This window comes from Lineus longissimus, chromosome 8 (assembly GCF_910592395.1).
Source record: "Lineus longissimus chromosome 8, tnLinLong1.2, whole genome shotgun sequence".
In the NCBI taxonomy this organism is placed as follows: Eukaryota; Metazoa; Nemertea; class Pilidiophora; order Heteronemertea; family Lineidae; genus Lineus; species Lineus longissimus.
Genome location: NC_088315.1, coordinates 19,178,780 through 19,202,713, shown reverse-complemented (window position 1 = coordinate 19,202,713; position 23,934 = coordinate 19,178,780). Strand labels below are relative to the sequence as shown.

General features: G+C 44.2%; 1 protein-coding gene across 4 annotated transcripts; it reads right to left on the bottom strand.

The window, feature by feature from the left end:
- Positions 1-657: 657 nt before the first annotated feature.
- Positions 658-22,991, bottom strand: LOC135492296 (sacsin-like). 4 transcript variants are annotated; one of them, XM_064778668.1, is made up of 8 exons: positions 22,909-22,991; positions 19,678-19,805; positions 19,087-19,197; positions 18,793-18,940; positions 16,776-18,045; positions 15,845-16,110; positions 3,913-14,939; positions 658-2,788 (listed from the first exon to the last, which is right to left on the bottom strand). In XM_064778668.1, exons 2-8 carry the CDS (start codon positions 19,792-19,794, stop codon positions 2,510-2,512), a joined length of 13,218 nt encoding a protein of 4,405 aa, XP_064634738.1. In that variant the 5' UTR covers positions 19,795-19,805; positions 22,909-22,991; the 3' UTR covers positions 658-2,509. The 4 variants fall into 4 exon arrangements, with proteins under 4 accessions (XP_064634738.1, XP_064634737.1, XP_064634740.1 ...); XM_064778667.1 differs by lacking the exon at positions 22,909-22,991 and adding an exon at positions 21,593-21,734; XM_064778670.1 differs by lacking the exon at positions 22,909-22,991 and adding an exon at positions 20,236-20,293.
- Between the last annotated feature and the right edge of the window lie 943 nt (positions 22,992-23,934).

Genomic DNA, 23,934 nt, shown 5'->3' with positions numbered 1-23,934 from the left:
TGTTCATCAGAGCGAATCTGGATAAGGGCGATCTGCGCCGGACTTATAAACAGTAAATTTCCATTCAAAAATGGCTTCTTGCAGGACCGTGACTGCTAGAAACAGGATAACTTCAATACATTGCTCCAGGATGGCTCTAGGATGGGTAAACCATAGGACTGCCTGAAATTCACAAGCCATGTCCAAAACTGCCTTGTACCACGCACAAAAAAAATCATTATTAGAGGTCAGCATAAGTGCGCTACTACAAGCGGCGGCGCATGGTGGCAAGCCGCAGTATCATATCCTCCTGGTTCAGGCAGATCACATGCCCTAGTTGCCGTTGTGGTCGACCGAGACCCGACACCTGCGAGGTGACAGGCGCCCACGTGTTTCCACTGCGCTACTCCGATCGACAGAGGATGAACTTTCACCAGGCAAAATATATCAGGACATCAAGTTGTCCCCGTTCGTTTTGGGTTTATAGTCTGATAACTATGATATAGGTATCATCCGTCTTGACACTTTAACCCCGGTCTGGCCTGAAATCAAATGAGCTGCTCAACCAGCGATACCCATTTATACACCCAAGTGTACTCTGAGACCAGATGGATAGCATGAAAGAATGAACATTCAAAAAGTATGAAATAAACTCACACAACGTCATTTTTTCCCTTCTTTTATTAGTTATAACTAATAGTGCTGCGATGCGTTACTGGAAATTTGTAATTGAATATATAACTTCCAATTCAATTCAATTCAATTGTGTAAAATACGTCATAAATACATCTAACTACACAAAGCGGCATTAATTGTATATAATTGCATTTCCATTTTTCTGGCCCACGAGTAATTACGAACGGCATACGCCTTCCATATTCATGTGCATCCTCGCACTAGTTGTTTTCAATATACTCTGCCTCTCGATACGATTTCCCGACAAAGGAGTAAAAAGGCCTGATCTCAGGGTGATTCATGTGCTGATTAGTCTTATCAATTATAGCGAAGACTACAAATTTACATGTTAAAAACTATAACATACATAAAGTGCGTATTCATAATACTCTAAAAAACACGCCAATTTCAGCCAATGTTCAAAGAAGCAAAGATTTAAGATATGAGCAGTATTCATTTACCAAGACCAAAAATTTATCTTTTTACAAAGTACATTCACGGCCAAATTCCACAAGCAGGATTCATGTAGGACTTCCTGTCGGGTGACAGGTTTTGACCAATCAAAACCCGCTACGTGATCATGGCCGCGCTGTCATGCATGATAACTCTCTTCTGATTGGTCAATACCTGTCAGGAAATCCCAAATTGCTGCTTGAGGAAAGTGACGCATACATTATGAATTCCAGGATGTTCCGCTCCAAATGATTCCACTAAAATCGGAACACTACAGTGTATTTTTTATGAAGAACTACAGGTTATATATTTATGTATTGTGTATGTTTTTCTCTAAATGTTTCATACAAGTCAGTTTTATCAACAATACAAAAACATGTAGTGTATAAAGCAATACACGTTAATACTATTACCTATAGTGAATGAAAACACAACACGTTTTATCAACAATATGCATACTCATGGATGTGCACACTTTACTCTAAATGATTCACACAAATTTTATCAACAATACATAGTTGTAGTGTATAAAGCACTACGCTAATACTAATACCTAGTGTGTGTAACACTACACGTTTTATCAACATGTATGCAATTTTGCATGTATCCCAAACACCATCTACACAATACTACAAATATCTATGGCACAAAGTGTGTTCGATTATTATGTAATGAAGACCAGTTCCATCAACACAACCAAATATAAAGGGATGTGTGATTTAGGTAATGTGCCACCATGTGCCACCATATGAAGCATCCAAACAATACAATTTTTTATAATTATTTACACTACCGTAGTGCTGGATGCAATTTTGGACTCGAATTTTTTGTAGGCGGACAAACTACTGCAGTGATTAGAAGTTTTCAGTTGGTTAGAGATATCACGGCCCTGCTTGAAGCCATCTGACCCATTACAGCAAAACCAGGCGCATGTCGCACCGAAGATGAGCCTAAATGACACCAAGAGATAATGGAAGAAATTGATGTGCTCATATTTCACAAAGGGCAGACAATAGAGAAATGAACAGGCAGTCCGTCTCATCCCTGTTAAGCTCAGAGCAACGTGCGCCTGGTTTTGCTGTGACGGGTCACTCTTTGCATCAAAAACCAACGTAGGCCTATCTCATACCCAAGTTGCCCCTTTAATTGAAAAGCTTCGATCATATTGACGATTCCCGGTGTGACAGCGGATATAGTCCCCTGGAGTCATAGTCCGGTAGCACTGTATTTGATCAATTAAGCAGCATGATCTATTGTACCGCTAACCCTAACCAAAACATTTAGCAATGCGGGCTATTGTTACACGGACTATCAGCCCTAGGACTGCTATTCCTTGCACACCGGCCTGGTCTCCAACCACGAAGTCCAGTCACGGTATGTGCAAATGCATGTACACATGTATCTATACAAGATAACTCTCAGCCCTCTGCAACAGACTTTTAGTTATTGCATGGATTCTCATACACGTGTCTTTCTCATACAGGTCATGTGGAATCTTCGGGTAGGAGAGTCGATCTGGGTACCGAAGCATCATTCCATCACCGAGTTCACCGGCTATGGCGTCAGCAAGTTGGAGAAGGTCACGGTCGTCAAGGATCTCGGCATGCATTCGAAGGTCGTGGTGCTTAAACTGTTCAGAATCCTGCATGTAGTAGACAGCTTTTAGCGACTTCTCTGCTGCCTGGAAGAAACACATAACGTATTCAGTGATGTAGTATTAAAGGTAGACGGTAATAAAGGCACTGGAAAAAAAGGCACTGGAAAAAAAGGTACGGAAAAAAGGCACTAGGTAAAAAAGCACTAGGTAAAAGAGGCACTAGGAAAAAAAGCCTATTTTACTGGTGCCTTTATTTCCAGTGCCTTTTTTACCTTGTGCCTTTTTTCCTAGTGCCTTTTTTACCTAGTGCCTTTTTTCCAGTGCCTTTTTTACCTAGTGCCTTTTTTTCCGTACCTTTTTTTCCAGTGCCTTTATTACCTACATTCAGTATTAAACAGTGCATAATACAAGCAAGGTACCAACTCCGGATGTGTGCCATCTTGGCAAGATTTCTTCCAATTTTGGTCTGCCAGCTTTGGAATATTGCTTAATTACTGATTAATCAACAGATCCTATCATAGGGAAAGTCGCACACCAAACTTAACCAACTTTCAGGCCCTACTTTTCCACGGATCGTTTATCAATAGGACGGAATATTTGCATCGACTGAGAGTGTGACATAATCAAAGGGGGTGATATTCTTGAATGAAACCACTTCCATGCAGTTGACAGAACAAAGTTGGAACCAACTTTTAAACATGGCAAACTGGACGCAAAATCTGGAAACTTAGTTCGAAGATCTGCCGTCCGCAGCGCTGATACAAAGTCCTCAAAGGGTAATGGATTGTTTTGAAGAGTGAATCAATTGCTTGAAATATAGTTCACCTGGTCATTTTGATTGATACTGTTTCGTGTCATGAACTGATGGTTCTTGAAGTGTAGAAGGTAGGTGCATAATTATTGTTAGAGTGTCAGGAGACCGAGAGTTCGACTCTCTAAAGTTATGTCCTTCGGCAAGACACTCATCCCCAAATCGCTCAATCTTTCGAATGGGAGACGTTAAAAGCGATGTTCCTTGTATCTGGTGCCAAAAGACACCACCAAGTGAGAAACATGAGTAGCTTGCGATGGACTTCTTCCGGCTCCGACCACTGGCACCTAGCCCTGGTGGCACGAAAAAATGCTTTTACAACTCTACATGCGGAGTGCAGAGCGAGAAGTTCAACTGGCTGCCATTTCGATTGGTAGGCCTACTGTTCAGTACTTACCTGATGACATTTGTAGAGGGCCCATTCAAAGTCGCCATTCGGGATGTCATTCAAGGATGCCTGTAGGTCTTTCGCTGCCTGCCGATACAACCTCTTGGCTTCGCCAGGCTGTGGGTTGCGGCCGGTCTCACTCAAGAAGCTGTAGTCGTCAGCATCATCAATGGCTCTTCTCGCTCGATCGTTGGCTGCCAATCTCTTCCTCTGCTGCTGGACGTGCTCTCTCTGCTCTTTGGCGCGTTGGGAAGCATATCGAGAAATGCTGTCAACACCATACCATTTGGTACCACCCGATCCCCCTCTTGCTTCTGGCAAATTTGCATCATTCTCGATTTTTTTAATTTTCTCATCGATAAAGCGTAGGATTGTCTCTGCGATATCTCTGTGTTCAGGGTGGTTATTAGGCTGCCATTTCATAACCATGCGCTTCAGAACCCGGTTACGTTGCTCAACGTTCAATTTGTAGAAAGCAAAATCGAGATCAGCTGCAACCTGATGCTTGACCTTCTCAAGGTCAAAGGTTTGAGATTCCAAGTTACCCGCAGAGGTCAAAAGTGTGTGACGGGAGAGTTTGTACATGGAGGAGGAAAACACATTGACCTTACGATCGCCAATGTCTATTTTGTATTGGCGGTTGATTTCCATCTCAGTGTCATCAAATGGGAGAGCCTTCACGACCTTGGCATAGATGTATGTGGCCTGTCCAGCCCGTCCCTCGTTGAGAGGGTCTTCAAGCTCAAAACCTATGTATTCTCCGGTGAAAAACTGCAGGAAATCTGGCGTCAGTAAGCCGTGATAGCTCAGGGGGATGAAACTACCCAGCGTTGGATACATCTTGCTTGTCAATGATGTGCATTGTGTGATGTTATACTCATCCAGTGTGCTTGAGATGTCATTCATCGGAGTCCTAAGTAAAGCTTCAAGCAGTTCCGATATCTGCGGAAGGAGCTTTGGGAAGGATTCCTTGATTATCATCCTCAGGAGCTTGGAATATTTTCCAATGTCCCTTGATATCGCTACTTTTCCTCGCCTATCATCATTCACAACATACACCGCACATCCAATTGCTGATGTTTTGATGTAGACTTTTTGCCGTCCACTATTTGAACCAGGAATGACTTCTCCATCCTTGTACTTCAAAAAAGTTACCAGCTTATCTACAGTGTAAAACTCAATCTTCATCAAGCGCTTCATTAGTTCCGCCCAGTTCTTCTCAAAGTCTTCTACATAGTCTTGTTCTAAAGCATCATGGCGGAGGAGCCTCTGTAAGCCCAAGCAGAAGTCGTGGTTTTCAATGTGATCCTTGAACCAATCAGTTGTGGAATTTTCCATTGGCGATGAACAAGCAAGTGACTCTTCATCAAGGACCTCTTCCAGTAGCCCGGATAGTTTCTTTGGTCGAAGGGCCTCCGGGATAATCTTGATATACTTGAGGAAGTGCATCTGAATGATAGGTTGGTCTGGTAGACAGAGAAGGGGAGAAGGAAACACGATGTTTGCTATTCTGTTTTCCCAGCTCGACTGATCCACATGGTACAGTTCAGAGGAAACCTCCAAGTTGTTCTGTCGACTAAGCATATAGAGTGGAAATTCACACTGGATGTTCTCTGCCTTGTACAACAAGGGCAAGCATCGAATGATGGCTTCAGAAGCAGCGACCATCTTGTTCACGTCTGATGCTAGGTCTGAATTACCAACCTCATCTTTTATCATCTTCAGTACCATCATGTAGTGTGTGTGGTCTGGGTCTGACTTCACTCCGATAGACGTCATTAGGTCGACATGTCTCAACAACGTTCTCGGGAGCTTGTGTAGATACGGCAAAATCTGCTCTTTTTCTGGCAGTGCCACTGCAACCTGTTGAGGAAAGACGAAGCTGTTGCAGTCACTTATCCAAACACACGGTTCCTTTCTCAGTTCTTCGAGACTTTTTGCACCCTCTGTCTCGGCTCTAGCTCCAAGGTGCCCGTATATCTTGTTCATCGCATCGGTTATCAGGTTTGGTTTCTTGTGACGCAGATTCAATCTTGATAGCTTCCTCGTAAGCCTGACGCAGTGCTGCACAAGTGCAGTCAGCTTGACTGGATTCTGTACACCAAGGCGTTTCTGCAGAATCCCACTTTCCATAAATGGCAGAAGCCAAGCCGGCAGAACTTTAGCAACTGTCCAACACTGTTCGAGGTCCTCATACATCACACTATCTTGGAAGGGAATGAACTGGTAGGAAATTACCCCCAGCTCTTCGTCATCTTCTCGTAGGAATTGGGGATGCAGGTTTGAGAGCTCAGTTGGGACTGTCCCAAGTGGCACAAACTCTATATGCTTCAGCTGGAAAAGTGTGCGTTCATCCTGATGTTCTAATTCCTTGCAAACAAGTTTGGCTTTATATTCAGTTTTCTTTGACGGGTTCAGCTTGCCTTCTTCTTCTATTTTCTCAGCATACCTAAGCAGAAAATCCCCAGTCACTGTTCTCTTCAGTCCACACAGCTCCAAGAACTCAAGCCATCTCTCAGTGTGAAATTGCTTCGGCGGAAAGTTTGTTTCCATTGCTTTGAAGAGTTGTACATTGGGGTCGAAGAACTCTTTCGCCAACTCTAAGTTGCCATGGGGATTCTTGAGGAATGGTAGGTTCTGGAGCGATGCAATGAGTGCTTCGTACTCTCTGCTAGAGTGGTTCAGTTGGGGTATAACTACCCTTGCTACGTAATCAAGATGTTCAAACTGTTCTTCTTCGTTCAGAAACTGTTGGAAGTTGATCCTCATCAGTATCAACTCGACGTACAGATCGACTGCAGTCTTTTCAACAGCACCAAGTGTCCTGTACAGTTGGTCTACATCCGAACCTGTCAGAAAAACGAACTTCTCAGGTGTGTTTTTCGAGTACCAGTTGTCGAGACCTGCCTTAGGTATTCCTTGCGGGACTAAGTAGCATCCACAGTTACCAAGTGAAGATATCTTATCATTCACAAACTGATGGATTGGAAGCTGTCTCAAACGTGTCGCCTCTTCTGAAGTGCACTTCTTCTTGAACAAACTGGCAAAGTATTCTCTCAGGTGTAAAGCATCTCTTCGGTTGCCGGTTGCTTGTGTAAGACGTGTGGCACTTGCTCCATGTTGCAGTAGGTCCCAAAGAGCATAAAGGATATCACGAGGGTTTTCGACATGGGATGCTATTTCTCTTGGTAGAGATAGCCTCAGTGAAGGCATAAAATCTAGAGATAGTGTATCCAGACAAGGAATCCCAGCCTTCATCAAGAGTTTCTGAATAGTATCATTCATGCCCATGTATCCCCAGGAGAGTGAACTTCCATACCGGATGCACTTCGCATACTTGAGCTGGTAGAGGAAGTGTTTGTCTTTATTCGTGTCATGTGCTGGGACAATGCAGAATTCTTTCAAAGGCTCGAGTCTTTTCAATGCTGCCTCTCTGTTTCCTTTTAGATCTTCAAAGACTTTGTCGATCTCTGAGCTTATCAACTTCCACATGTTCTCAATCCATCTTTTCATTCTCGCTTTATTTTCATTCTTGGGCTCCCATTCAATCCTGTAATTGGTATGTAGATCCTGGTATGCAGGAAGGAGGAGTGGGGCAAGTTTCTTTATGGTTAGTTCGACTAATGCCAGTGGCTTCTTTTCCCTAACCTCTAAAGGAACCGCCCCAAAGACTTGCGAGTCGACAAAGTGATTTGCATGATGTGGAACAAGTGACGAAAACCTTGGGTGAAACCGTGGCTGGCTCTGTGAGAATTCTTGTATCACTTCATCATCAGTCAAACACAACGGCAGCCCAACCAATGATTTTGTATTGTCAGCTTCTGGTCGGGTTGAATAGCAATATTTCGTCAGTTCTACTACAGACTTTCCATCTTGAAATGGCGAGTCTATCACTGGCTGAGGGAGATGTTTCAGGGTGCAATCTCTGTGGTCCCTGTAGGTATGCATGTACTCAAGGACTGTCCTTGGTTCGACTTGGCGCACATTGATCTTCACCATTCGAAGGGAAAAGAAGATAAACATTGGGACGCTGAGTAGATTGAAGCCGAGTCTTCGAAGAATATTTGTCAAGGAATGTATATGGTCTATTTCCGTGGTGGTGTGCTTCTTTTGTGATTGTTGGTTCCCAGTTAGCACGGAGTTCCTGAAAGCCGGTTTAATAATAGGTTCGTATCTTGTCACTTTAATGCGTGTGGGGCTAAGGTTATCAAAGAACGCTTCTCCGTCCACACATTGACTTATGTTAAACCATCGAGTTGCAACGGAATTTTCCATTTCTGTCTGAACTGCTAGACACTCTGTATCCAAGTGTGTCGTTGTATAGAATGCGCTGACAAGTTCATTCAAGTAGTTAGCTTTGATCTTCGAGATATCTGGAAACATGTTGTAGAATTTCTGAAGGTCTTCTTGGCTAACATTCTGTTTTCTTTTCAGTCTGTTGCACTCATTCATCAACAGAGATACATAGGCCTGAGCGACAATCTTTTCCATCATGAAGCTGTTCCACATACTCTTGTATCCTGGACATGACCGCCCGTCATCCCACAGTGTTCGTCGAGCTGAATCTAATGCGAAGTGTCCATTAATGTGGACTGGCAGCTTTGTGTCTTCACGGGAAGGCAATGGTAGAAAGCAGAACACCTGGCGACCTTTAACTTGGAAATTGCTGTCAAGCAATAGAGCTGCACCCCCTCGTGGCAACAAAGCAAGGTCTTTTGCAGCAACTGCCTGCGCTACTACGTTTGGTATCTCACACTTCTCTCTGAAGCCGATACACTGGCACACCGACCAGATTTGCACTTGTCCCTTGGAATCTTCCATTCGTACAATGTAGGTGACCTCCCTGTATTCAACGTTCTCAAGGGTTAGTCTGTCATTGTGCAGTTCGTCACTCACTTTCTTCACGTACTTATTGAATTCGCGCAATTTCTGCTCATCACTTTTTAAGATCTGGACACGAACAGAGTATTTCTTTTCATGAACTTGACCAAGACTTTCTAATGATATTGTGCGCACGGAATTGACAAACAGAAGATTTTGAAAGAGCTCAGCTTCAAACAATCGAAGTAGTTTTTCAGCGAAGTCAATCGTCACAACTTTAGTGCTGATTTTAGAAGTTTCAGACATTTTTTGGCTGCGAAGAGGGAGACGAAAAAGAGTTGCACCTTTCAACTCCAAATGACTTTCAAGGTATCCAGAAAACACATCTGTGAAATCGGTATGGACGGTTTCAAAGTCATCCTCCTGGAAACAGCGACCAGGGTTCTCCTGGCAAGCACCAGGAGCATATCTACAGTTGGGATCGAGGATTCCAAACGTCCTTCCAATTTCTTCTCCATCAGTTAGAAAACTCGGCACATCAGTTAGGTGGTAGACACTGTTGAATCCAATACCGTACTGGCCAGTCTTCGTGGGATCACTCGACTTTGACCCTTGTCCAAGACTGCAGATGCCACCCAGATCCTTCTCAGTGAATGGCATGTTGTTATAAACACAGAGAGCAGGTCCTTGTAACAGCTTCCAGTTCTCATCAAACACCCTCTCTTCTCGGTGCTGTCTCTTGTCCAAAATAAAGCGGAGTTCAGTCGCGCCAGCATCGTCAGCGTTCTGCAAAAGTTCTTTCAAGACACCTTCGTCGCAAGGGTAATTCTGCAGGATGCTCTTAATCCGTGTGGTAAGTGGCTCTTTCTGTCCAAATGGCTGCCCAAGTGGAGTTCCAAGTCTGCTTAACACATTTTCTCGGTCTGAACGAACTCCGAGGGCTTGTGCAACTTGAAAAGGGATGTCTGGGTGGAGGTACCGGAATTTCTGATTTCCAACCGTGTTGCGTAGCCATGTTCTCGGTGTTGACTGGTTGACGAGGTCACCACGAGCGTTCAAGCATAACTCATCAACAGGCAGCATATCCCAATCTCCCTCTGCGTTCACGTCAGTTGGTAAGAGAACAGCTTCCTGACACTGATATAAAGCGTCTTCAAGTGTCCCTTTATTATGCTGTAACCAACTGTGCAGGCCCTCTGCTATATCTCTGACAACCTTCACACCGGCATCGAAGTCAATGCGATTGAGAGCCTGGACGAAATCAGCACCGTGAAACTGTTTTTTGACATTGAGAAGTTTCAGGAGTAGTTGTTGGCGATTCAGGGGGTATTGAATCACATGGAGGTAATGCGGAATATCGCTGCCTTGCATAGCACAATGTGATGGTTCCATGAACACATCGTCAGCTAAGAGGCACCTAGACCCACTCAGTTTATGTTTGATGATTGACGCATCAACATCAGGAGAGTTTTTACAGCACGACTCCAGGTGACTGTACATTTCATGGCACATATCTCTCACTGTACTTCGGTTCTCACGAGATATCGGAACAGCAGACAAAACCTTCAACTGTTGCAGCACAGCCTCCAAGGAGACATTTCGTCCCAGCAGTCCCAGGTGCTCTCTTATCTTGCAAGATCTATGCAGAGCTGACAAACCGCAGATTCTCTCATCCACAATCGGCGAAGTGCTGCTGACGAGGTTTTGGTGACGACTTGGATAAGCCTCCTCTGCTGACACAAGACGCTGGTAGTTATCACCTTTCCAGATGATCGGATAGTTTTCTGGCTTGGGTAGGACAGGCAAGAATCGTATCTCTCGCAACTGTACCAACTGGCTTCGATCAAGCATTTCCACACCGCTTTGGAGCTTCTGTTCAGCGTACGGCACCCACTGTTTCAACCTGGCCTCTTGCTGGCATTCATTGAGACTTCCGATAGAACGTGCTCTCTCCATTACCATATCCCATGATATCTCATCCACGTTCATTCCCAACTCTTTCAGAACCCCCAGGGTTTTGTCAGCACAGAAACTCGCAATAGGGAACACATTGTCCCCTATCTCGTACAGTGTCGCTCGTCTACCATTTGGACTGATGAGTTGGGTTGGTTTCACAAACCTTGTGCCGTCTTGCCCGACTGGGATACATGCACTTTCCACTAGCAGTTTTCTAAGTTGTACATTCCCCTTAGCACGCTTCAGAGCAAACAGAAGTAGCTTGTCCCTTTTCTCGCTATTCAGCTGTGGTAGAAAGGGTAATATGGCAGCTTTATAAATCTTTGCCAGATCAAATGTTTTGGATTTAACAACATTCGCTGGAAAGCCGTCCCTCAAATGCCGTGGAAGAACTGTTGCTATTACTCTATCACGTACAGGGGTAGTTCTGTCTAAGTGCTTCTGTAAGATATCGAGGGCAACATCGCACAAGTCAGTATTGGAAAGGGCTTCATCCATGAAGACTGTGTGGCCGAAGTCAACCCAAACAACTCCATTGGTAAATATCTTTGGAGATGTGTTTTCATTCAAGGTAGCAAGTGTGCGATAGAAACTCTGCAGGAATGTTTCGAAGCCCTTCGCAATGTGATTCCTGTCCGGCCACAAACTGTACAAGTCACGGTGACTGGTCAGGAGCTCCTTCATTTGGACTAGAGTGCCGAGGTAAGCATTGGTGATCGCATCCCTCTTCAGATTTTCATTCCAGACATCCATCGGATTGTTCAGCTTATCATCGGAGGTGATCTGCACGATCTGACGTCGGTCAGATTTTATTGCGAAACTGCCATTGACGATAACAGGTAATCCACTCTTCACAGACGACGGTAGTGGCAGATGACAGAACACTGGTGCCATGCCATCATCAAATCGAACAGGTTGGTATTTGTTCCTTTGCTGCAGTTCAAGCTGAATGGCCACACCTGCAGTGGGAACATACGATCTAGATGGACTCTGACGAGCGTCTGTCATAGACTCATTAGTCCCAATACAGTCATGCACCAACCATAGGATCTTTTTTGTTTGCCCGTTGATGCTAAGGTCTCTGGTGCTGGTAGAATTGGTGAACTTCTGACTGGTGGCAACTACAGAAGTCCGGCTGATATCCTTCGGGAGATGACGATATTCGCGTTCTACCATGCGTGTTATGCGTGAGGCAATTGTTAGAAGATTCGGATTCTCAGTGCTGACTGCAGGTGGTAGCCGAGGCAGTCGACTCAAGACCTGCTCCAGTTTGGTTTCCAAGTGAAAGAGTTGAACAGACTTCGATGGGTCACACGCTGATCGAGGCAGATGATGGAGCTCAACGGATTTGACACTCTGTACGAAGAGCAGCAAGCTACTGGCCTGGTCGATTATTAACTGGAACAGTTCTTTAATGTCATCCTTCGTATAGGGCATACTGTTTATCTCACTCTTTGCACCTGATGGTCTGAGTGGAAGACGGAACAGTGTACCCTTGAAAGGCTTTTGCTCACCATCCCTTCGGAGCTGACATCCAAATACCCCATCGTAGGTTCGGAACTGATTGTAATATTTTCTCCGAATATGAGCACCCTGTCTGCTGTTGGAGCAAATGTTTAGCTGTAACCCTGTGTCACTCTTCTCTTTCTTTGCCTTTCCAAGATGTGATCTATGAGGATCGAGGAATACTATTGACCGATTGGTGATGAAACTTGGCACGTCTGTGACATTGTACACGACATTGAATCCAAGCCCGAACTTCCCGATTTTGTCACTTCTGTTTTCTTTCGTTGCTCCACTTAGTTTGGCAATGTTCTTTAGATCGTCCTCGGAGAATTCCGCATCATTGTACACCCAAAGAGCTGGTCCTTGGCACTCCTTCATCCCTTCATCCAGCAAGCCATCCATCGCATCCAAGTTCTCTCGCTCATCGTACAGGAATTTCACTACAGTTGCTCCGGCATCATCTGCATTCTGAATGAGCTCTTTCGGAATAGCCAAGCCGTCTGGATAATCTTGGATAAGCAGCTTTAGGCGATGGGTAAGAGACTCCACTTGGCCGTGACTCTCTAAAATGCTTATTCCTTCGGAATCCTCTTCAAGGAGTCGGTTCATAGACGTCTTAACTCCCAGAGCATTTGCCAGTTCCTTTGGTATTGCGTGATGTATATAGTTGAGATCACTTTCACTCTCATCATCATCTTCTATACAGCTAGCTCCTAGAACGTATGCTTCGTCCTCTGCATAGGTGCAGTCACATGCAGGCAAGAGTTGAAGTCTTTCATCATCATTCTGAACTGGAAGTAGAAGAACGTTCAGCCGACTCCCTAGATATCCCTCTGTGCACTGACTGACAATCTTCTGCAGGACATGCTTAACTATCCTGAGGTCTCGGGTAACCATTTCTGGATTGACACTGGACGCTCCGTCGTGATATCTTTTAATCCTTTGCAGTATCTGAAGGCAATCAAAGTCGTTTTTCACACCCATTTTATCCAGCCAGGAACGTATACCTGAGAGCTCATCCGGTAACGAATACGCATACGGTGCGAAGTTTTCTAACTGCTCCAGTATGATACAATCAACTGAGGCGAAGCCATTGCCATGCCAAACCCAGTTAACTAGTTTCATCGAAGTCAGACACTTTTGAACCTCAGGTACAGGGTAGAGTCGCAAAACTTCATACACTTTCTGAACGAAACCCATCAGAACCACCTTTTCTTCTGCTCGGTAGTAATTCACGATGTTCTTCAAGTGTCCGATTACACTTGGAAGTGGTGCGAGACGTTTACCAAGAACTCGTTCAAAAACGACATCACTTACAAATTTCGTGTCAACACATGGCATGGCAGAACCAACTACATCAATTTCAGATGACAGGCACATAGAAGTTGGCGTTTGAAACTTCTGATCTACACATCCCCAAGCTAGGGACTTTGGATACCCACCTGGCCGATCAAGCCTAACTGGTACCCATGCAATTTGCCTTAGCTGCTCATTTGTGTCCGCAACATGGAGAAGGTTTTGATTTTGAAGGAGGACTTCACTCATTCCCTGGATTTTCAATTCTAGATTTTTCTTCTGTTTCTTTTTGCTAGTTCCTGTGCATTTGGCAACGAGTTTAGCAGTGTTCAGGAGGTCTTGACCATTGACCTTTCTCCTGTCTTTCAGGCCTATTCTCCGCAATGACTCTAGGCATCGCTGGTAGATATCGGGAGGAAATTTATCTTCGGCAAGGAAAAGGTTTTGAAGCACACTGTCGCTGGGATCAAAGAAATCACACACTCGACAATAAATCCCTTTGCTATCGGTCATGAATGCAAGCTCCTGTAGATGCTGCAGGAATTTTTTGCTTCCCCTGATGTGATCATGAAGGTTTTGAAGAACGTAGACCATCACTTTTCCCACCTCCAAAGGCTGAAGTCTTTGACGGCGTATCAGGTCAAAGATGTAGTCTTCAATGATCTTGGTCTCGGTCATGATGTTGACACCAACGTATGTGGCCATTTGACGAACGTCTGCAGCACCGACGTCCAGGAGCATGCAAGGAGAACTGACAGGAATATTGTATCCTGTGACAGCCTTCGGGCACTTTGCTACACTTGTGAAGTGCCTGCGCTTTGTACCACTGCCATCAATAGTTTCAAACAGTTCCAGATGTTCAACGAATGGTTTCAATGTACTGCCATGTCTCATAGATTTGAAGTGGGGTTGAATTAGCTTTACCAGCTCGAAGCGTTGTTCTCTGTTTGCATGTTGGTTGAATTTGCAGCTTCCACTTACGATGCTGTGGTCAGTTTGGCGTACCTTCAACAGGGCACGTATGACTGACTCAGGGTTGGGGTTATAGATCCAATGTTGTTGAAAAACGAGAGGATGTCGTAGGATATAGTCTGGGATATCATCTAGAACTGTGATGTTGAAGTAACCTAACGTTTTGGCCAGTTGGTCCGACAGGTTTTCATCGCGCAGGTCCTTGGCAATGCAGGTGGCCCCACCAAATAGTTTGGTCAGGTGGATGACCTTTGGCGACAGCGGTTTGACTGGTAGGATATGCAAGTTCTTGATTCGCTCTAAGTGGTCTGGAAGCTTTGAGCAAATGGAAGTCAGAAATTGCCAGAGGTGCTGGAGCCAAATTTCAGTGATGTGTCTGAGTTCTTTGCAGTCTATGGTACGGAGACTTTCACAGCCTCCTGGGAAGATGCTTGGCAAGAGAGACAGAATATCTTCGTCGGCACAGAGCGCAAGTTGTGTCTGGCCTGAAAATAGAGTGTGCAGCATACGGCGACTGTTCCAATAATATTGACAATTCAGGATGCTGTTGCAAAAAGTAAACCATGTTAAAGTTATTGATCTGACAGCTGGAGTTCAGGAAATGCACCTATGTTTCGGTGATCTTATGCTAATCCTAAGTATTTCATTCTTCAAAATTAGCTTCTGGAAATGTAATTGTACCTAATAAAGGTAGCCTTACTGATTATCCATAACCACAACTCGTCTCTTAACAAAATGAATCAATAACAAACTATAGAACTAGCATGGGGTCAGAAGGATTGCTCTCATCTTGTTTAAATGTTAACCCCTCATTGTAATTTACCATGCAGTAAGTAAAATAATCAGGAATCTGCTCTTGGTACAGCGTTTATGATGACCCCACACTCAACCGCCCTATGCTCGCTTTTCGGAGACAAAGGTCAACTATATTTACGGTCGATGAAGAACTTCAAATCTAAAACAGGACTGTCAAACTAATAATGCTGACGAAGAAATAGACACTGTTCGGCATTGTTCATAGTGTCATCACTAAACAGGTTAACTAAGAGCAGGCTGCATACGATTCACGATGTCACTTTTCACCCACTGCTCTCTGTCAGGGCACCTAAGTCAATTTACGAACATACTCGTGCTCTTGGTGTGCATGACAAGTGACAATATGAATCCCCTATACACAGTAAACCCAGCCTCATTTGTCATCAGCTGTCAGAAAACTACATGCCGACTTATCGGCGGTGAACATCAGTCCTAAAGTCTCCTCCTTTCCTGAAGGATGGATATACGCACAACGATGGTGGTTCGGCATGGAAACCTATTGCAAGTTGACAGTGAAGGACATCCATACTGGGAAAAGGCATACATGTACATTATTGAGTGTTAAACAACTTACAAATCATGTTTGATTGACGAAGTTTCGTATCCAAGTTCATCCCAAGGTCGTTGCTCATGAATCGATGCTCTAATGTCGGCAGGAGGAGTTGGTGCTTGGACTCCGCTATAAAGATACTGCTCGAAGTCGAAGGTCCAAAGGTTGTAAAGGTTCCATCGGCGAGAGGGAGTAGCTCTAAGCCGCGTAAGGCAGCTGGCGTGACCGGATTCTCTCCAAGGAGGTAACTCAGCAGCAGGAGCTTATCATCCCTGGAGTAAGACTTGTAACTGAAAACGAAAGCTTTGAGTGTGTAAGACGGACACTGCAAGTTTCCAATCACTGTCATATGAAACACTCTGAATGTTAGAGGAACCACTATCGGAGGAGTTTGGATGACGTCCTCCCTCTATTGTCATTCGTCGTTTCAATATGCCATGTCATTTCGCCAAAAACCTCGGCTGCCACCACCGCTTTGGCCTACATTTTAGATACACCCTTGCGATGTTTGGTTAGACAACCGATACCTCTAGTTTGTTATCATTTCCTTACACCTAAATAATACAAGACGAAGCCCGAAGTGCACTGAAACCCATGTGTCCTGAATCGGGTTTCATGAATATTGGCTAAAACCTTTTTAGTTAAAGATCCAAAAAATTCTAAATGGATGCCACGAACAAAATGGGACACATTTGCGATTATCAATCATCATCTTACAGGGAAACTATAGACAGGAGCCAGTTAGGTCAGATTAAGTTAAACAAAGTCGCAGACAGGGGTCGTTCTTTTCTCACAGTATATCGAAACTATTAACGCTGTAAGAGGAATTGTGGAATCAAACACAACCAATAGCCCTGACTGTGGATACTAGTCACTTGAGGACGACTAATTTGACTCCCTAGCTCCTGCCTATAGTTTCTTTTATATGGAAAACATGACAGAAGAAGTGACCTACCAAGCAGAACGCCTCATCACTTGACATACATAATATGCAGTCGCTTCCTCAAGTTGTATGTCCCTCCTACTCTTTAGCACTCTTGAGATGTGTTCTGGTGGGCACACTGCATTATAACCACTCTCCGTCAAAAGCTGGATCAGAACGAGCCTCGTCTTCTCGTCAATGTTTGGTGGACATAGAACAGCATCCCTCACACTGACATAACTCTTGTTCCCACCCTCCGTCGCGAGAATAGGTAAAGAGAGGACGTTCTGTAGGAATGGTTCAAGGAATGTGTTCCTCCACTTCTCATCGACGAGGTCTATGTCAGGGAATGCGTGGTACACGTCTTCAGATTGGACTGTTGGCTCTCCAGTTGCATCCAGAAGAAGTTGTGCATACGCTTTCGGAATGAGCTCAGTCAGAAGACAGTGGTTCCACTTGAGGCTACTGTCGGACATCTGTTCACGATTCTGCCCAGCCGTTGGCCACTTGATCTCACTCCTGTTCGAGCTCACCACGAAGAAGCTGCTGACGTGGACTGGGAGACCGGTAGGACTTGTGTTGTCACGGATGGGAAGTGGCAAGAAGCAGAAAATGTGACCTTTTTGTTCAGAATCCTCACAAATTTCTTCGCACAGGGGCATGGCAACACTAACCAGAGGTTGGTAACTTAGTTCTTTATCATCTATCAGTTCTTTCATAGTTGAAGAAACCTCACAACCATCATAATAGTGGCAAACAAGAAAGCTCTGGCAATGACTATCATCTTCGGGTAGACTGGTTTCGATATCAATCTGGTAGGTGAAGTGGCACTGTTTTTTTACCGGCACGTTTCCTGCAACTTGAAGTTCTCGAAAGAACTCTGCTCGAGTTTGCAGCACAGATGTGTCGCTGTTCTCATTTGTGACGCAGACACTGAATAGAAGCCTTGGCTTTGACTGCTTCACATCTTGCACAAAGACTTCTATTCTTTCCAGTGATTTCAAGAACAGTAGGTTCATGTATGCCCGGTCTTGTAACACCCGAAACAGCTCCATAATCTTCTCTTCGCCGTAGAGAGTCTTCGAGATCTCTGACGGTTGTTTCCGAAGAGGGAACCTGAAGATGGTCCCATTGAAGAAGCGTTTCCTTGCAGCGTCATTGTTGTACCCTTGGAATTCTCCACGAAAGCTGTTTAATTCAGCCGGATGATGTTTGTTGAGTTCAGAGTGTTTCTTCCGTGGGAGTCGCGGCAGGTATGGGCTGATCTTCGCCAAGTACTTTCCACTCAATAGGGTTGGCAACTCTGGAAAACAGGAACATGTATATAATATATAGGCTGGCCACCCATCTTATGTGGTTGACCTAGGCCCAGTCACCGAAGTGAGAGCAAGGCTGAATGCAGTTAAGCAGATGTGTGACCAAAAGATAAAACGTATCGCAAATTCTTGGTAGCATTGACCCTGGAGTATAGTTACGGACATAGACGCAATGTGGCGCTATAGTAGCTCACGAACGAGTTGACTTTGTGTGAAGGAAGGGAGGATGTATCATGCTCCGTTGTCAGGTGGGTTGGAGGGGTGGGAGGGGGGGTGACCTGAATAAGACCAGCACCATACGTTCGTGAAGAGCATGAGGCACAGCGGACTCTGCTTGATTAAAGGAGTCTGTTGGCGGAAGCCAGGTAGTCAAGATTGAATGACCCAAAATGTCAATAGGGGTCTCTCCTAGCTCAAAGTAAATGTACATGTATATAGAAACCGTTCATCGTTGCACCAGGAATATTTTTATCGCTGAAGATTAAGGCGGTCGGCCGAAGAGATTCGGATGGACGATGTATAGGAATGGACGGAAAAAGGGACCGGAGATCTGATACGCCTTGCAGAGGAGACACAACAATGGTGCCAAGTAGTCAACAGTTGTACAGGGTCGCCCCAATTGCTGCATGGCTGCGAGACAGGTAGAAAGATAGTCCCCTCACTGTGGTGGATCTAGTCACATCAACACTGGGCATATATCAATCTGACCTCCTAGCTCTAGCTATGGTTCCTACCTGTCATGTGGAAGACTGACTTAAATCCTTGGCCGAATCTGCCGACCTTTGACCGGTCTGTCTTCTTGGCGCTCTTCCGGACATTCAACAGGTTATGGAAGTCTTCTTTGGTGAAGACCGCGTCATTGTATGCGTACAAGGCTTCGCCCTGAAACGAAAATGGGAATTCACTGTCCAAAAGTGCGTATCGCATAACGGTTTCGTGCGTTTATTACAATATGGCATTCTTCTGATAACCTTGAACGTGAGCTAGCTGGCTACGCCCAAGTCGCCTCGGTGCGTATAATCCCTTACCTGATGTCCCACTGACGTCTCATCTATAAGACCCTCTGTGGTGTAGCTGTTCTTATCGTAAAGGAACTTGACACATTTCGCATCAGCATCTTCGGCGTTCTGGATAATCTCCTGAAGAAAATGTCACAAAGTTGAAAAATCTTCACTTTACACTGCAAACCGCCTAATTTTCACTGACTTTAATTTTCGCGGAAAGGTTTTTTAGAAATTTTCGCGAATCGGAAAAAGAGGTCAAAAACTTTGCGGTTACACTAGGCCTACCTAAAACCGAAGATGTTTTTTTTTACTATACAGCTGACAAGACCCAGAACCTGCATACCACACGACCAAGTCAAACCCCTAGCTCCAGATACAGTCCCTTCAAGGAATATTATATATCTTGAAACTGATGCTGATATGTATACCTCATGTTAAAAGCGTTCCATTGTAGGCGGATAGGCCTACTCTTCCTTCGGACAGAATTTCAAGACACAAGCATCCTTTCTCTCCGGCGATGATTTTCAGCACCTGTAGGCCTATAACTTTGACCACTGGCTAGAAAGCCGCCTTATATTTTGTGTTATGTTGGCCTAATTTTGATCATGACCGTACCTTGAGAATCTGCACGTCATCCGGATACTGGCTCAGAATGTCCTTGATTTTTTCCTGCAGTGTCGGCTGCCAGTCCCATTCTATTGAGTCGGCGTCTGAGGAGTCCGAGTCCGCCATCGTCTATTGTTCTGAAAATCGTAATGAATGGTTCAAGGAATTGATACAGAATTGAATACAGAATTGGATATAGTCACTCTAAACACCCGTGAGCTAAAATGTTTGGCTGACTATCGCCTCCCCAGCCGAGGTTTAGGCTAGGCTATGAAATTATATTCCACGATTGAATTAGAAAGTTATTCACATCAGAGTTATGAGAAATTAGAAGATTGGGGCATGGCTTACCTACTTGAATATGGTGTTCTTAGACTATAAGTCATTGAATATTCCATACACATCATATAAAACCTATCATTGCGTCGATTATTCTACACGTTATATCCAATGAGTTATTGGTTTCAGATTCGGCGAATCATTTCAGTGAAGACCGACAATGCGACAATAAAAGTGATTTATATTAAAGTTATGAGAAATTAGAAGATTGGGGCAAGGCTTACCTACTTGAATATGGTGTTCTTAGACTATAGTCATCGAATATTCCATACACATCATATAAAACCTATCATTGCGTCGATTATTCTACACGTTATATCCAATGAGTTTTATGTCATGATATATTGGTTTCAGATTCGGCGAATCATTTCAGTGAAGACCGACAATGCGACAATAAAAGTGATTTAAAAGCGAGCGAGTTGTATTCATTTTCGCCTAGGTATTCAGCAATAGAACTTTTCTAAAAGTGGAAATATAGGCAGTAACTTGGGGGGGGGGGGCAAATTGGAAGTCTTCGGAAGAATATAATGATGCACAGTTGGGAACTGGGTCGTGATTTAGCCTATTCAGTGATAAAATCATATTCACTATTTAAGACTGAATATAGTTTCAGTGTATGTTAAGCAAAGGTCAATATATGGTCCAAGATGCCACTCTATGATGATATGGTATTACATAGGAGACCCCTGTCGGCGACTTCGTGTAGCTTTCATTTGACATAGGCCTATGGAAACTGACCTCTTCCACTTTGACACTAGTGAATCTTCACACTATGAACAGACCTCTTCCACTTTGACACCAGTGAATCTTCACACTATGAACAGACCTCTTCCACTTTGACACCAGTGAATCTTCACACTATAAACATACCTCTTCCACTTTGACACCAGTGAATCTTCACACTATGAACAGACCTCTTCCACTTTGACACTAGTGAATCTTCACACTATGAACAGACCTCTTCCACTTTGACACCAGTGAATCTTCACACTATGAACAGACCTCTTTCACTTTGACACTAGTGAATCTTCACACTATGAACAGACCTCTTTCACTTTGACACCAGTGAATCTTCCCACTATGAACAGACCTCTTTCACTTTGACACCAGTGAATCTTCCCACTATGAACAGACCTCTTTCACTTTGACACCAGTGAATCTTCCCACTATGAACAGACCTCTTTCACTTTGACACTAGTGAATCTTCACACTATGAGCATACCTCTTCCACTTTGACACCAGTGAATCTTCAAACTATGAACAGACCTCTTCCACTTTGACACCAGGGATTTTCACACTAGAAACAGATCTCTTCCACTTTGACACCAGTGAATCTTCACAATGTAAACGAACTTTTTTCAATTTGACCCAAGTGGACCTCTAAACAGAATTTTTCAAATGTGACACCAGCGGATCTAAACACTTGAAACGGAGACCCTTCCGCGTTCACATAACGGGTGGTTAACAAATGAGAACGCTTTATATACTTTGATATCAGCTAGTATTTAAACCGTGAAAGAACGAAGTATATCCCGCGATTGACTTTTATACGCATCTATACTTAAATGAGGACTGAATGGCTTACCAATAAGGTGTTATTAGACCACTGCATGAAGACAACAAGTCATCGAATATTCCACATCATGTAAAAACCTATCATTGCTTCGATTGTTTTACACGTTTATCCGATTATTGGTGCCACTGCTACTGAGTGTGACGACTTTATAGTTCCTAGTAGTAAATATCAAGTTATCGATTTGAAATTGCCAAAGCAACGATTTTCGTTTTAGATTCGGCGAATCATTTCAGTGAAGACTGATAATATAGTTCTAGGCCTATTGATATGACTTGGGAATAGGCCTAGGTACGCCGCGCCTGCCACGTCGAGTCACGGTTTCCGTTTTAGATTCGGCGAATCATTTCAGTGAAGACCGATAATAGAATTCTAGGCCTATTGATATGACTTGGGAATAGGCCTATGTACGCCGCGCCTGCCACGTCGAGTCAGGATTTTCGTTTAAGATTCGGCGAAGCATTTCAATGTAGACCGACAATGCGAAAACATTATTTATTCAAAGCGAGCTACATATAGTTCTATTAATATGACTTTGGAATAGGTACGCCTGCCACATGTGTACATTAGGAATTTACATGAAACTTCGGAATAATCTACCACCCCTGGTGGTGGAGTTTCGAACTAGTTTTCATCTTTCATGCCGATGTACGAGTCTCTTTAAAACGAGTTATTATGTACGATGCTTACAGTGCCCCCCGACTTCGTGGTTTAGTCAGACCACAAGAGTGCGGTCAGGATCAAAGATAATACCGCACCCAGGGAATAACGCAACAAGAATATGAAACCGTCCTTTTTGACTTACTAAGCAGGCAGACCAGTCACATAGTGGTCGGCTCATTATTAGTAGGTTGTGTGTTCGACTCTTGCCAGGATCACCGCTGTTACGTCTTTGCGTCCTTGAGCAAGACACTTGACTCGGCTCTTAATGGCTTCAACCATCGAATGAGACGCAAAAACTCAGTCTATAGTGTCTGTATATCGGCATTCTGAGAGTTAAGACGGTCCGTAACCTCCCCTCCCATTGGTGTTACGGAGTCCGGGACGGCGGAGTGGATCCAAGACTTGAGGCTCAATATGTATATATATAGGGCAAGCAAAACACTCCACCATGTGAGAAACATGAATAACTTGCGATGGACCCTACCTCTGGCCGAAGACGGGAGTCAATACGCTAATATGGGGCGATATGGGGCCCTCCCTTTTTGGTGGCACATAAAATGCTCAACTCGACTTGGAGGAGATATGAACTCTGGAGAATTATGGCGCCGTTAAGTGCTGAGCGAAAGCGGAAGGAGGATGAGAAAAAGAAGAAGAGAACGACTTACCAAGTTGCTCGTCCTCGCATCCGTTCTGGTGCTTTTACTAACCAGAAAAAGCCATGGACAGTGGTAATTTCACTCGTAAAATCGGGATACTGCGATCTGGTACTGTCGTGTGCCGCGCCCACAGCAAAATAATCTCAGTTTCGATAAACCTCTGTTTATTATTGATTATTTTGCGGGAAATATTTTGGTTTCGGTTTCTCCTCACGTGTTAGTTTCAGTTGCGGCGGGTGATGTACTAAAATAGCGATTTCGAAATCGTGCTATTAAGTGATGCAAGAGATGCAGTCGTGGCACAAAATCTTTATTATTCAGACTATAGCTGAATGAAGTAGAAATAACAAAATTAGTGATTGCCCTTTTTGCAGTCCATTGACTGGAGCAAGTCATGTTATGCAACGTTATGCAATGTTACCCAGATGCCCAGCTCACATAATCAACTACCTGAAGGGAACTCGAAACTGCTAAGATTTATCAATGGAAGCTTATTCCCGCTTTAGGTTTTAACCGGGCCGTTCAAAACTCCTTATTTTTATAAGTGTTTCGTGATAGGTTTCCTTTAATGGTGGAGTATAGGCGGGAGCCATTTGGATCAGATTATTACAGCCTGAACCTCATGGTTTTATACTCCCTGGTGTCTTGATAAGATGCAAAACCCTTGGTGGTCAAGATGGAGGTACACAAAGACGCCGATAATGGTCTCTCCTATCGCACGGTTACACTCCTGACGCATTGGACCGGCCTCTGTCACCCGGTACGGAGATGCAATTAGGATGACACAATGGACTGCCCTGGGTCGATCGGAGTATATCGAAACTAATCACGCTGTGTCCCATCACGAATTATTTTGAGTCGCAACCAGCCCCAATCATCATTTAGTTTGAGTCACAACTAGCCCCCCATAATCACTTTAGTTTGAGTCACAACCAGCCTCCCATCACGAATAAGTTTGAGTCACAACCAGCCCCCAATCAGAACTAAGTTTGAGTCACAACCAGCCGCCATCAGTTGTTTGGCCCTCGTGTTGTC

Excerpts from the sequence above, each read along its gene's own strand:
- LOC135492296 (XM_064778668.1), bottom strand. The coding sequence starts at position 19,794 with ATGGCGGACTCGGACTCCTCAGACGCCGACTCAATAGAATGGGACTGG. Across the intron at positions 19,198-19,677 it reads ATGACGTGCAGATTCTCAAG|GAGATTATCCAGAACGCCGA; the intron begins GTACGGTCATGA and ends CATTTTCTTCAG. Across the intron at positions 18,941-19,086 it reads AGACGTCAGTGGGACATCAG|GGCGAAGCCTTGTACGCATA; the intron begins GTAAGGGATTAT and ends TTTTCGTTTCAG.